Source organism: Rattus norvegicus, chromosome 13 (genome assembly GCF_021556685.1).
Source record: "Rattus norvegicus strain SHRSP/BbbUtx chromosome 13, alternate assembly SHRSP_T2T, whole genome shotgun sequence".
Lineage (NCBI taxonomy): Eukaryota > Metazoa > Chordata > Mammalia > Rodentia > Muridae > Rattus > Rattus norvegicus.
Window position 1 is genome coordinate 37,187,154 of NC_141546.1, and position 14,908 is coordinate 37,202,061.

Consider the following 14,908-nt stretch of genomic DNA (forward strand, 5'->3'; position numbering starts at 1 on the left):
TGGGGTGGGGGGCCTCTGGCAGGACCATGTCACTATTTACCTATGAGAAATAATACCATGCAACAAATGTAGTGTAAGTGGTTTATTAGGGCAAGGGAGAATTAAAGAGGGTGTGATTGTAAGGGAGAGATAAAGGCAGAGAGAAACAGATAGGGAATGAAAGAGATGAGAGATGAAAGTGAGAGACACTGAAAAAGGACATAAAGGAGGTTGAGGGGAGAGAGATCTGGGATGGCTAGTGGCCCTTTTATGGGCATGGCAGGTGATGGTGTAAGTTGCTGCTAGGTACCTGAGGGTAGACCAGTGGGAATATTTGTTTATTAACTTGTGTGTGTGTGTGTGTGTGTGTGTGTGTGTGTGTGTGTGTGTGTGTGTGTTCACATACAGAGTTTATACAATGACATTCAGAGTTAATTTTTCTCCTTTTACCTGTGGATCAAGGTGAAGACTTTAGACTTTGCTGTAAGCATCCTTACCCACTGAGTCTTTTTTCTAGTCCCATCTTCCCAATAATGTTTCCTGTCTAAATAGATGATCAATATATGGGGTGTTGCTTATCACTTTTGGTCCTCAGTTTTCCTTGTTTATAAAACAAGACTTATGATACCTAGATTGCTGTTATCACACTATTGAAAGAAAATAAGTTTAAGGAAAAGAAAGGTACTATCGCCTGCATATTTAGTAGGTAAACATATTTTGAGTCCCCATATCAAGTGTTGGATTTATCATATGTGTAATAAATGTGTTGAACAAACTATGTTCAGGCACAATTCATTGAGAATTAAACATAAGGGATTAGAAAGATTTTTAAGGGGATAAAAAATCTTACAGGAAATAATGGTAACTGGAGTTCAGAGCCCTAGTACCTAGATAGAAAGCCAAGCTAGTGTTGTGGTCTGCTTGTAATCCCAGGGCTTTATAGTCAGAGACAGGAAACAGGGGATTACCTGGGGAATATGCCTAGCTACACTAAGATAATACTACAGTAAAGAGCCTTGAGGTGGAGCATCATTGAGAATGAAAATTGATGATAACCTTGGACTTGGAACATGTGCCCACAAACGGTGGTTGTCAGAGGCTAAAATAGGACAGGCTAATAGGTAACAGGTGATCCTCCTGAAATGGTCTGTTTCATATTATTATCCGATCTGCAACAGATTTCCTCTGATGAAGCAAAGCCTAAGGGTATATCATTTTAGGAAATATTGCTTCTATTAATATGTTTTTGCTGTTAGTATTAAACATATATAACAATCACTAGGTATTAGCCCAACCCTTTTCAGCAGAGCTCTATATGTCTATGAAGATGTACTGTTTTATAGTGATACTATATAGACAAATAGAAAACTTCTTAAGTTTTAATGATGATCCTAAAAGAATTCCTAAAATTACATCAATGATTATTAAGCTTTTTTATAGTGGGACTGCTATTAAGTTCTTTTCTTATAGTCCAAATGGCAATGGGAACTCTTCCAATCTCTCATGTGTCACCAATTAATTGCTCTTAGGTGGTAACCAGACTTTCTCCTATTCAGAGGACATTCCAAGCGATTATTAAACAATTAACAAAGGTCATAAAAATGGAACTAATTACTTATTTTAGGTGCTAGGACAGAAGATAAAAATTGAATGGGTTTACCTATACAAAACTTTGCTAATAACTTTGTTATTGTTTCAAACCTTCAGGAAAGAAAGCTGTGACAGGTTTAGCTAGATATCACTCAGTGCATATGCACGTAAAGATTCTCTGTTGTAAACTTCTATTTCAATTTGTGATTTGATTTTTGTGTGAATTTTTGATAAACTTTTGAACATGTGATCATGTATTCTGAAAGATATTTAAGTGCTGAGGACAAAAGGGAGAGTCAGAACTGAACTGAGAAGAACTGAGCTATGAGAGGCAACAGAGCTGAGGAAATTTTAGACAGAATGCTTTCTAGACGAAATGAACTCAAGAACTTAGAAGTATAGGCACAACAATGGGAGGAAAGGCATTGAGAGTAAGAGCATTCTTGTGACATCAGAGCAAGAGGGGAGAGCAAGATTAGAAGGAGAATGCAAATGGAATAACTTAGAGACTATAGATAACATAAAATCCTAAGAAAACAATATTCAGAATGCAGAGGGAAAGAAGAAAGAAGATGCCGAGGAGAGCAGAAGGACCAGGTAGGTTTCCCTTTCAATGGGGCAGAACATATCCTTTCTTATTAACAAGGCAGGCTACCTCTTATTAAAAGGAACAAACTTGGATTTAATTCATTTAGCATTAAGAGGGTAGAAGTTTTTTCTTTCTTTTTGCAATAAACATTGGAGCTCATTTTTTCATCCAGAATGAGTAAGGTCTCTCTGCACTTGATCTTTTGTTCCAAATGCATACATAAGTATGGATGTTCATGTGTAAGTATGTAATTGTGAGATTGTGCAAATACAATAGGACCCAACTAATATGAATGAAAATGCACAAATATGCATGTGTAAATCATGAATCTGTATATGCGCTTATGTGAGTTTATGCATATTTGTTTGTGTAAAATTTTCCTTTCTATGAGTGTTATTCCCTTCACCTGGTTCAATAGAAGTTTATTATTCCAAACTTCCCCCTAACCTGTCAAACAAAAGGCTTCTGAATAAAAGGAAAAGGCTCTAGCAATTAATCCTTTACTTAATCTCCTACTGTTTTAGGATGAGGTGTTAAGTGCCAGAGAATGAAGTTTCTGGGCTCAGAAGGACACAGAAGGCAGGTCAGCTAGAGTAGCATAGTAACATATTCTTAGATATGTAAACATTTTATAATTATTATTATTATACAGCAACCCTAAGTATCTCATATGAGAAAGTCTAATCCTCTGCTGACACACTTCCCTCTCTGCTGCCTAAAGACCTGATAAAAAAGAAGAACCTCTCTGGGGCTGTTCTCTAGCAAGGCGTATCTGGTTGTATGTGAACATGCACATATATATGTCTTATACATAAATAAAGGAAAAGCATGTTCCCTATATATCTGTTGAATGAGGTGTGTAAATAAATCATGGTTGCTGATGTTACTTCTTATTACCTTCATAATATAAGTTCAGTAGTAATATTGTAAAGGAAAATGGTGAAAAATTGTAAAGGATTAATTTTCAGCATCATACAGAAAATCTAAGAAAATGAGAAACTGATTCAACCAGAAGGCTAAATTTAAACATAAGTACACCAATTGTTTATGATCCTCTTTTTCTCCAATCCACCTTATTCTTGAAACATTTCATGGTTAATTGATTTTTTAAAAAAATTTTGTTCATTCAGTCATGCATTCTGTCAAAAGCCAGTTGCTTTTCAGAGTGGATAGTGAGGTGAGTGCCACATTGTTTGGAAACCCCTATGCTTGTCATAACAGAAGGCAACAAGACAACTGAGAGGACATGGAGGACAATTAAAGTACAGAAAAGACAAGCAAAAGGTAGAGTTGTCACCTAAAATTGAAATACCTAGAATAGATCATCTACTGATTCTGTTCTTCTAGACTGTGAGCTTACAGGAAACATGATCAATCAATAGACCAAGTTAAGGAATATGGTTTTATGACCTCAATGACAATCCTATCATAATATTATATTAATTGGTTGATTGGATGATTGACTGATCAATTAGTGATATTTTGTTCATTTTTGTTTGTTTTTGTTTATTTGGTGTGTGTGTGTGTGTGTGTGTGTGTGTGTGTGTGTGTGTGTGTGTAAGAGTGTTCCCTATATCTTAGGATGGTCCCAAATGTACAATGTTGCCTTAAGATGACTTTGATTTTTGTTTTTGATCCTTTTGTTTTCTCATCCTGAGTGCTGGAGTTACAGCCTTTACAATCAGTCCTGGTTTATCAATGCTTGGGATGTGACCCATGCTTCCTGAATTCTACATGAGTAATCTTTAAAGTGAATTATATCTCCAGATATCCCTTCTGTTATAAACCATCTCTTCAGTCTAAGAAATGTTTTCTGTCACTTGGTAGACCAGATGCCCTGTACAAAAAGCAAAATCCAAGACACTATAGTCAATAAATCTCCCTTTATGCCTGACTAAGTAGTAGAAGCCTGGGCATTTTTGATCAGTAATGTTTAACTCATAATTATTGAAGAACACAATTAACTATTATAGTGTATAAATGGAAGCCACATCATCACTGGTAAAAAAAAGTTTTTTTTTCTTAGAATGAAAAGTGTTCCTTTCAGTTCTAAGAAATCTCACATAATTCCTAATGCAGTATGATTTTTCAGTTATAAGAACATAAATTAATGCCCCTTTTTAGGAAAGAATTTTAACTGGAAATGATTGTACTGTGAAAATTAATTTCCTCTTAAAAAGACAAAAATATCAATTAAAGAAAAACCATCTTATAGTACGCAATCATCTACTTAGATTTTTAGCATAAAGTGCTAGAAATAATGTATCAACAGAGATTTAAATATAAATTATTTGATTACACATGATATATTCCACACAGTTCCTTAGAGGGGACATCCTTAAGCCATGAAGTCAGAATAAAGTGGATTAATATATCATATGAATAGAACCTATCAGCAGAAGTGGAAGCTAAAACTTAACACCTGCTTTCAGTCTTTCTTTCAGCAAGCCAGAATGTAGCAATGTAAATTCCAAGAGTCTGACTATATTACTTTATCTGGTTTGGTAGCACCCACCTGTTAAATAGCTTTATAGGACCTATATCACACATCTCATATTTAAACTGTTATATTTAAATGTTTAAAATATCACTATCTCTAACAAAAGTATGATTACATGTACCACCTATTAAGTACTATCTGCTAGTGTTTATGTACCAAATAGCATTATGATTATGTATAATTTATTAAACAAGTATGATTATACTTAGAATTTATTAAACAGTTAATGCAAGTGTTTATGCCCCAGACAGCATTTTCATTTTGTAAAAACATTATGCATATAAAAATCATTTTACATTGTACATATGTAAGGACACACTGTTATCCACCATTTGTTCACAATATTAAGCAGCACACTGGTAACCCTATGAGTTCTAGCTGGAAGCTAGTCATAGCCAACCATTTTACCAGTGTGCTTCCTTAAAAGGAAATGAGATACTCCTTTTCAGTGCGATAGATTTTTAAATTAACTTCTTGGTTTACATCCTCATTATTTAGTCATAACCAACATGATAAAAACACAAGGTTGAAGCTAGGGAGATCTAGTTAGTATCCTACAACAAAGGATGAACATCTCAATATCTGGTCAGCCTTCCCCAGTGAGTGTCTCATCCCTGCAGCAGGTAGGCAAGGCAACGTGAAAATCAAAGAAGCATGTATCTGCATCCTTTTGCATATAAGAGCCATACTCCAAATATAACATCATCCTTTCTCTCCCATTTTAAAGGTCATAATATCCTTAAGTACCTAGCAACATTTTCCAGAGGAAAATTGGTTTTGTAAACAAGAGCAAAAGGGACAACAATATCTCTGTTCCCATAAGGAAACATGGCTGCAATATAAGACTATACTCCTAGATAAACTGCCACTGTTTTTGGTTCAGCTGAGTCTACTCATAGGAGAGGAGTGTGAGAAGAAGATCATGGGCCTCTCAGCCCAGTATACAACCACCCCTCCCACTCACGTGCTCTTCTGTTCCAATTGCCTTGGTCTCAGAGTGTGCATATTCTAGACTATATATGTTGGGAAGTACAGCCAGAAGAAGTCATCAAACCTGCTGGGAACAGACTTTCCAGTGTGCTGCTTTAAGGTCACCCATGCTCCTTCTTGCAACCCCTCCTCCATTGCTCTGTAAGTAAGCCTAATAAACTCATTGACTCTTCTTGGGACTGAAGAAATCATAATTGTTTGAACTGAAGATATTAGAAGGAGAGGTAGATGTTTATGTCACCTTCGGGGAAATTATTTTGATAACAGTGATTAAGGCTACACTTTTTAAATTCACCATTTTCTTATTTCAGTGTCAATATTTTTCTCAACATATCACAGGCAAAGAATAAAACTGGATAGAGGAAATAGCCAAGGAAGTGTTAACAATGAGTAAGTGGAAAAGTTCCCTAAGAAAACTACCACTAGGACCTGCAGCTCCTTCTGACTTTGAAGGAGAAAATAATGTCTGGATCTGAGTTAGATCACTCAAAATCTATATGAAGTATCTCCAGCATAATGATGCATCCTTGTAATCCCAAAGCTTGGTGGTAGAGTTAACCAGCCAGTCTTGCTTCATTAGAATGTTCTAAGTTATCCTGTAGCCACAAAAAGACAACTGACACCAACTAACATTGACCTTTCTTCCACACACTCACACATGCACACACACCCACACCCACAACCACACCCACCAAATCAGTTATATAATTTATACTAAGGAATGCAAACCAGCATTTTAAGTCTATGAATCATATGTTTTAGAGAAGTGCAATGGAGACCTAGAACAAAGAATGTGTTTCATTTTATTGAATACATACATGGGACTAAATTATTATGAATTACTATGAAGAAAATTATGACACTTAATGATCTGAAGATAGTAGGCAGCAAACTGGACTTTGCACAAGCAGACTAAGCTCCTGAATTGGCATCCTGTATACCTTGTAAACACAAGACATTTTCATTTTTTATTTTCCCTACTAACTTAACCAAACATAATTCTGGATAACGTAAAGCACTGTGAATTAATATGCTACCAGACTTCTTAGAAAATCAGTAACTAATAAGCCTCAGGCATTCAGTGCTAAATGAGGATGACATCAGTTACCATGAAGTGTTAGCATCTATGTGCTGAAGTCTCACCAGTCCTGATCTGATAAAAAGTATGAATAAATTTAATTACAAGGCTGAACATTCTTAGACTCTGGTTACTTAAACACAGACATGCTTTCTCTGGTCACAAATCCAGGAATGTGAAATAAAAGAGTGATACAGACATAGTCAATTATTTAAAAATGAAAACAATGTGTTTGTTCATTTTGTATAGAAACTGATCAAGAATATAATGTTTCAATACTTTCTAAACAAATAAACACATAACCAATCTGCTTTGTGTCAATATTTCAAGTAAGAGAAACAGATTTCTTATAGAATTGATGATGTATCAAAAAATTAAACATTCTCACATAAGGAACCCATTTAGCTGACAGCCTTCATAGTTGTGTTGATGAGTTTTCAGCTGTCTACTCAAAAGAATTTAGAATCCCCTTGTAAGAGAGTCTTAACCAGACAATTATCTATATCATCTTGCATTGGGCACATTTATAAGATATTGCATTGATTTTTTAAGTGATGTGGAAGGATCCAATTCACTGTGGACAGCACCATTCTCTAGGTATAAAATCTTGAAATAAATAAGAGCAGAGAAATTCTGTTGAGCACAAACAAGAAAGCACATTTGAATTAATTTCTCTTTGCTCTTGATTTTAGATGTGAAACATGTAGCTATTTGATTTATCTACCTTGACTTTTTCACAATGATGCCTGTAATTTGGACTTACAAATAAACCTTTACTTTCCTAAGTTTGTTTTCATCAAGATATTTTATCCCAACAGCAGAAATGAAACTAGAACACTAGTTGAGCAAGAATAAATCTATTTTTCATTTAAGAAATCTGTCATCTGAGGCACAAGAGAATACTTATCAAATCTTTAGATTGATTTATTTTAATAAAATACAAAATACTTACATTATTAGTAGAAGAGCATACTGGTTTTTCTCCAAAAAGTCTTTAGGAAAGGACAACTGTAAAGGAAGTTCTTTTAAAGAAAGAGCAAAATATTAAAGATGGAGAGTCATTTAAATGTAAAAGTATAAGATGCAGAGAAAGCTGTTCTTGAAGGGTGTATCATGTGCCAATTTTTACCGTAGTCATCAATGTGAAGTATTCTAATCTCTCTCTTTGCGAGCTTCTTCTTCTGAATAGTTTCTTTCATCATAGAATTTCTTTCCAAGATGTAATAATCTGAAAATCAGAGAATAAGTGTCTGTGGAACACCCAGCCATAAATGGTTCGTCCACATCCCATCCCATCTCCCACCCAAGGCTCAGGGACTGCTGTGGGAAAAGGAAAAGAAAAGATTGTTAGAGTCAGAAATCAAGGTCGACCAGTGTAAAACAATGTCTCTGGACATGACAGAAGCCATTACAATCATGAACTCAGAGAATTCATGGTTTTCTGCACAAGCTCAAGTCACTGTCATTTTAGCATGGATTTGGGAGGTGCTCAGAGGTCCCCACTTCTAGTCAGGGAACTATTGATTGCTACTAGAGGAAGGGAGTTAACTCTTTAAATGTGTGGGTTCTCATGCTCTAGGGGATGTCCACACACCCATGCGTACATGAGCAACACAAAGTTAACTTGTGAAGTTTTAGATAAAAAGTAGGCATCAAGTTAAAAGGGGCACATTTTGATCAGGAATATGGTTAAAATACATTTTCTGCATCAATGAAATTTATAAGTCATAAAAATATTCTACTATACCATTTCGTAAACCAGAAGGGACATACAGACAGGTACATTCTATCCAATAAAAATATCAGGCTGATAAAACTTGTCAGACATTGTGCCAGGCACTGACGAAAATCTGTACTTTTTCTCCTACACCACTGCTGGTATCTTTCCAACTGCTCTTCCTCATTTATGTAAATTTCCTCCCATTTGTTTCATTACATGGGAATTGTCATTTATGTTTCCAAAATAAAAGGGTGATCTGACCATTACTCTCCTTCAGAATATTTAGAAGTATATAAACTTTACTTTTTATTAACTAGATGAAAAGTAGATAAAATTTGGATCATTCGGATACCAGTATGAAAATTCAGAAGAACAAAACCTAGTTAGAAGGAACAATCCAAAAATGACCTACACAATATCAGTCTTAGATGAGAGTGCTAAAACTGTAGCCCAACTGCTCAATAAACTGGCAAATCACAAACTCATATTCCAAAATTAAACAGGCAAAATATGAGATGTATGATAATTATAGTCTAAGAAGAAAAAAATCTGCTAGTGAGATCAATAGAGTATTAGATGCTGCAAATGGCACTGATGAACTGGAGAGATAAGAAAATACTAATAATCAAATAAAGGTGGTAAAATTGACTGACACTCTTGGGAGATGGCGCTGTTGGTAAAGGTAGTGTGTCCTATAACCTTAGTAGCCAAGGCTCCGAAGGACCAATGTGGGAGGAAAAGGGGCATATTGTCTCGTGATGTTTGAATATGTGCCATGACATGGGGATGCAACACAATGAGTAAATAAATGTAATTTTACTTTTGAAATTGACCATAAAAGCATATAAGCAACTTGATAAAATTATATTTACATTTTGTTACATATAAAAATGTATGTATGCTAAAATATATGACCCTTTGTGTATGTGTGTGTGGTATATGTGTGTGTACATATCCGAGTCTCTGAGGAGTTTTAATTTTATGAAACATGTGTTTTAACTAGATAATTTCTTAGTATTGTGCCAATTATTATCATGTTCGTAATGTATTTGAATTTTGTACATATATATATGTACACATATATATGAAATTACTATACATTTTTCTCATTTTAATAGTTTTTTATAATAGGTGGGAATTGCTTATTGTTTTTAGAAAGAAAGCTTTTTATTTACAACTATGTTTTCTCAAATAAAAGCAGGTTTACTCTTTCTATTTTTGCCTTGTCCTGGCTATGTCTTCTAACAGAATGTTGTATAAAAAGGGTAGGAGAAATCAAGCTTGCCTTCTTAGATCCCACAGTAGCATCTGTCTTTCAGTGTTACTTGTGATGACTGCTATAGTATCCTTGTAGACATTGTCATACAGTTCAGGCTATCCCTTCACATTTTTGTATTGCTCATTTGAAGGTACTATGACTATATTGTTAAATGTCAAATTTATCAAGCGTTGTTTTCCATATCCTTTATGATTTTTACATAAATAAGGGAGTCACATTGAATTGGGTTATTTCAGAAATACGAGTATGTAGACAATGTATAATTATAAAATGTTAGTCATTTAATACATACAAAATGTAATGTGTAGTAAAGGAGTTTCACACCTAAATTCATGAGAATTTATTTTTTAATTCTCTTTCTCTCTCCCCTGTGTGGTGGTAGCACAGTGTCTATCTTACAGAGGCTACAGAACCTCATATGGTTCCTTGGCTGTAGTCTCCCTTTTTGTTTTTGTTTGATGTAGGGTCTCTTACTGCACAATGAGCCCGAGGGATCTCCCAGTCTCTGCTCCTCAGGCTCAGAAGAGAAGTGCAGCTTATAATGCTCGTGACAATTCTGGGGACTGAACTTAGGACCTTGTGCTGGAAAGGTAAGCAATTCACCCACTGGAGCTTTTCAGCCAGGATTATTCTATCCTTGTCCTCCTCCTCCTCCTACTCCTCTTCCTCCTCTTTCTTCTCCTGTTCCTCCTCCTGTTTCTTCTCCCTTTCCTCCCCCTCCTCCCCTTTAGTTTTATTTGATTTTAAATTTAGAATATAGGTAACAGATGGTATAGTCTTTATTCCTTTTTTTTTTTTTCAGACAGGGTCACATTATGAGCTCATGCTGAATTGGGACTCTTTTTTTTGTAACAGCTTAAAATAATCTCCAATTTGTGATTGTCTTGCCTCTGACTCCCAAACGCTAGGATTGGGAGTGTGTGTGTGTGTGTGTGTGTGTGTGTGTGTGTTTCTGTGTGTGTGTGTGTGTATACCACTGTGTCTGCCTTGATCTCTATTTTCTGTAACAGCTTGTGTAAGTTTGCTTGTATGTTCCTTAAGCATTGTGTATACTATGCTAATGAAGCTTTTAGTTTTGCTAAACTGAACATTTTAAATATTTGAATACTTGGTATTCAGCTTGCTTCTTGTTTGATGAAACATATATAATTACATTTTACCACGTCAGACCCAATGGGGAGATCTAATACTTATGTAATGTTTTCTCATTTATCATGGCCTTTTGGCAGCTTGATTTTTTGTTCATCAATATGTTTTTTTAACTAGAATTTACCTTATTTAAGTTTTTATTCATTAAAAAATTTAATAACATTTTGGTAATTTTTGCTTCTATTTTAGCAAGTCCTGTTGCTTGTCTAATTAAAGCCAGATATGTGACATATTATACTGGTCAATTGTCAACAGAGGTCATTGACCAGTTTCACTTTTTAAATGTATTTTGAACGGTTTCTTCTGTTAATTTGCAAACCCACAACCTGATTAAGAGTTCTTTGGACAGTATCTGTTTACATTTGGTTTTCATTTCAATTCTTTTGTGTACATTAATTTTCTTTATAAGACCACATCCCACTCACCTTCATGAATTTTCTCAATTTCAATCATCTACTTATTGTAGTAAGGTATGAGCTTTCCTGTTGGTGTTCTTTTCTGTGCTGGGAATATACCCCAGGGCCTCACCCTGAGTGTCTTACCCCAAATTCCATCCTCAGTCTCAGAAACCACGAAAAATGATCATATTGTACCATAATCAATTTGTTTCTGTTTATTCCATTGAGTTATGACTGTCATGTATGATTCCTTTCGCAACAAATTTCTGCTAATTAAATATTACCACAATTACAAAGATTGTAGAGAATGTTTTCTGATTTTCAGAAAGCTCAGCCAGAAAACACGCCTGGGAAGCTAGAAGAGACTACTCTCTGCCCACATTTCTGACTCTAGAGGAAAAAAGCCTAGCGCCAACTTGGCCCACTGTACACAGGGACCCAGAAAAAGGAGGGGCAGGCACTTCTGGTTGCTTCCCTCATGGAGAGCTGAAACTAAGCCCTGAGGAGTGAATTCAGGCCCAAGACCAGAGGTAAGACCACCTTTTCTGCTCCAAGTGACCTGTCTGGTGGACTCAGGACACATGCCCACTGGAACAGCTGAAAAACAGTAGGCAGGAACGACTAAATGCCTGAACGCAGAACACTCTGTTCCCATAACTGGCTGAAAGAAAACAGGATAATAGGCCTACAGCACTCCTGACACACAGGCTTATAGGATAGTCAAGCCACTGTCTGAAAGAGCACAACAAGGTAACACAAGAGACAACCTGATGTCAAGGAGCAAGCACAGGACCCAAGCAACAGAAACCAACACTACATGGCATCATTGGAGCCCAACTCTCCCACCAAAGCAAACAATGAATATCCAAACACACTAGAAAAGCAAGATCTAGATTTAAAATCACATTTCATCATGATGATGGAGGACGTCAAGAAAGACATAATGAACCCCCTGAGAGAAATGCAGAAAAACACAAGTAAACAAGTAGAAGCCCTAAGAGAGGAAACACAAAAATCACTGAAAGAACAAAGCACCAATGGCTTATGCTCTAAGATCAAGAATCTACAAATGGGATCTCATCAAACTGGAAAGCTTCTGTAAGGCAAAGGACAATGTGGTTAGGATAAAAACGGTAACCAACAGATTGGGAAAAGACCTTTACCAATGCTACAACAGATAGAGGGCTTATATCCAAAATATACAAAGAACTCAAGAAGTTAGACCACAGGGAGACAAATAACCCTATTAAAAATGGGGTTCAGAGCTAAACAAAGAATTCACAACTGGGGAATGCCGACTGGCTGAGAAACACCTAAAGAAATGTTCAACATCTTTAGTCATAAGGGAAATGCAAATCAAAACAACCCTGAGATTTCACTTCACAGCAGTGAGAATGGCTAAGATCAAAAATTCAGGTGACAGCAAATGCTGGAGAGGATGTGGTGAAAGAGGAACACTCCTCCATTGTTGGTGGGATTGCAGACTGGTACAACCATTCTGGATATTAGTCTGGAGGTTCCTCAGAAAATTGGACATTGAGGACCCAGATATACCTCTCTTGGGCATATACCCAAAAGATGCCCCAACATATAACAAAGACAGGTGCTCTACTATGTTCATAGCAGCCTTATTTATAATAGCCAGAAGCTGGAAAGAACCCAGATGCCCTTCAACAGAAGAATGGATACAGAAAATGTGGTACATCTACACAATGGAATATTACACAGCTATAAAAAACAATGACTTTATGAAATTCGTAGGCAAATGGTTGGAACTGGAAAATATCATCCTGAGTGAGGTAACCCAATCACAGAAAAACACACATGGTATGCACTCATTGATAAGTGGCTATTAGCCCAAATGCTTGAATTACCCTAGATGCATAGAACACATGAAACTCAAGAAGGATGACCAAAATGCAAATGCTTCACTCCTTCTTTAAAAGGGAAACAAGAATAACCTTGGCAGGGAATAGGGAGGCAAAGTTTAGAACAGAGGCAGAAGGAACACCCATTCAGAGCCTGCCCCACATGTGGCCCATACATATACAGCCACCAAATTAGAAAAGATGGATGAAGCAAAGAAGTGCAGGCCGACAGGAACTGGATGTAGATCTCTCCTGAGAGACACACCCAGAATACAGCAAATACATAGGTGAATGCCAGCAGTAGTCCACTTAACTGAGAACGGGACCACCGTTGAAGGAATCAGAGAAAGAACTCGAAGAGCTTGAAGGGGCTCGAGACCCCATATGAACAACAAAGCCAAGCAACCAGAGATTCCAGTGACTAAGTCACTACCCAAAGACTATACATGGACTGACCCTGGGTTCCAACCTCATAAGTAGCAATGAATAGCCTAGTAAGAGCACCAGCGGAAGGGGAAGCCCGGGGTCCTGCTAAGACTGAACCCCCAGTGAACTAGATTGTTGGGGGCAGGGCGGCAATGGGGGGAGGATGGGGAGGGGAACACCCACAAAAAAGGGGAGGGGGAGGGATTAGGGGATGTTTGTCCGGAAACCGGGAAAGGGAATAACATTCAAAATGTAAATAAGAAATACTCAAGCTAATAAGGATAAAAAATTTGGGGTTCAGAGCTAAACAAAGAATTCACATCTGAGGAATGCTGAGTGGCTGAGAAGCACCTCAAGAAATGTTCAATATTGAGTCATAAGGGAAATGCAAAGCAAAACAACCCTGAGATTCAACCTCACACTAGTCAGAATGGCTAAGATCAAAAACTCCGGTGACAACAAATGCTAGCGAGGATGTGGAGAAAGAGGAACATTCCTCCATTGTTGGTGGGATTGCAGACTGGTACAACCATTTTGGAAATCAGTCTGGAGGTTCATCAGAAAATTTGACATTGCACAACCTGAGGACCCAGCTATACCTTTCTTGGGCATTTACCCAAAAGATGTTCTACCATATAACAAAGACACATGCTCCATTATGTTCATAGCAGCCTTATTTATAATATCCAGAAGCTGGAAAAACCCACATGCCCTTCAACAGAGGAATAGGTACAGAAAATGTGGTGCATCTACACAATGGAATACTACTCAACTATCAAAATCAATGACTTTATGAAATTCATAGGCAAATGCATGGAACTGGAAAGTATCATCCTGAGTGAGGTAACCCAATCACAGAAAAAAAAAAAAAAACCATGGTAATTGTTGATAACTGGATATTAGCCGAAATGCTCGAATTACCCTAGATGCACAGAACACATGAAACTCAAGAAGGATGACCAAAATGTGGATGCTTCACTCCTTCTTTAAAAGGGGAACAAGAATACCCTTGGCAGGGAATAGGGAGGCAAAGTTTAGAATAGAGGCTGAAGGAACGCCCATTCACAGCCTGCCCCACATGTGGCCCATACATATACAGCCACCAAACTAGATAAGATGGATGAAGCAAAGAAGTGCAGGCTGACAGGATCCGGATGTAGATCTCACCTGAGAGACACAGCCAGAATAAGGCAAATACATATGTGAATGCCAGCAGCAAACCTCTGAACTGAGATTGGACCCCCGATAAAGGAATCAGAGAAAGAACTGGAAGAGCTGAAGGGGCTTGAGACCCCATATGAACAACAATGCCAACCAACCAGAGCTTCCAGGAATTAAGCCA

At 36.9% G+C, this 14,908-nt stretch overlaps 1 protein-coding gene across 3 annotated transcripts in view; it reads right to left on the bottom strand.

Annotated features, from left to right (window-relative positions):
• Dpp10 (dipeptidyl peptidase like 10) overlaps positions 1-14,908 on the bottom strand; it is a 1,656,730-nt gene that overhangs the window by 32,404 nt on the left and 1,609,418 nt on the right. For all 3 annotated transcript variants that reach the window (NM_001415116.1, NM_001415117.1, NM_001012205.2), the window contains 2 exon segments: positions 7,679-7,748; positions 7,856-7,954. In NM_001415116.1, coding sequence (NP_001402045.1) covers positions 7,679-7,748; positions 7,856-7,954 — 169 coding nt within the window.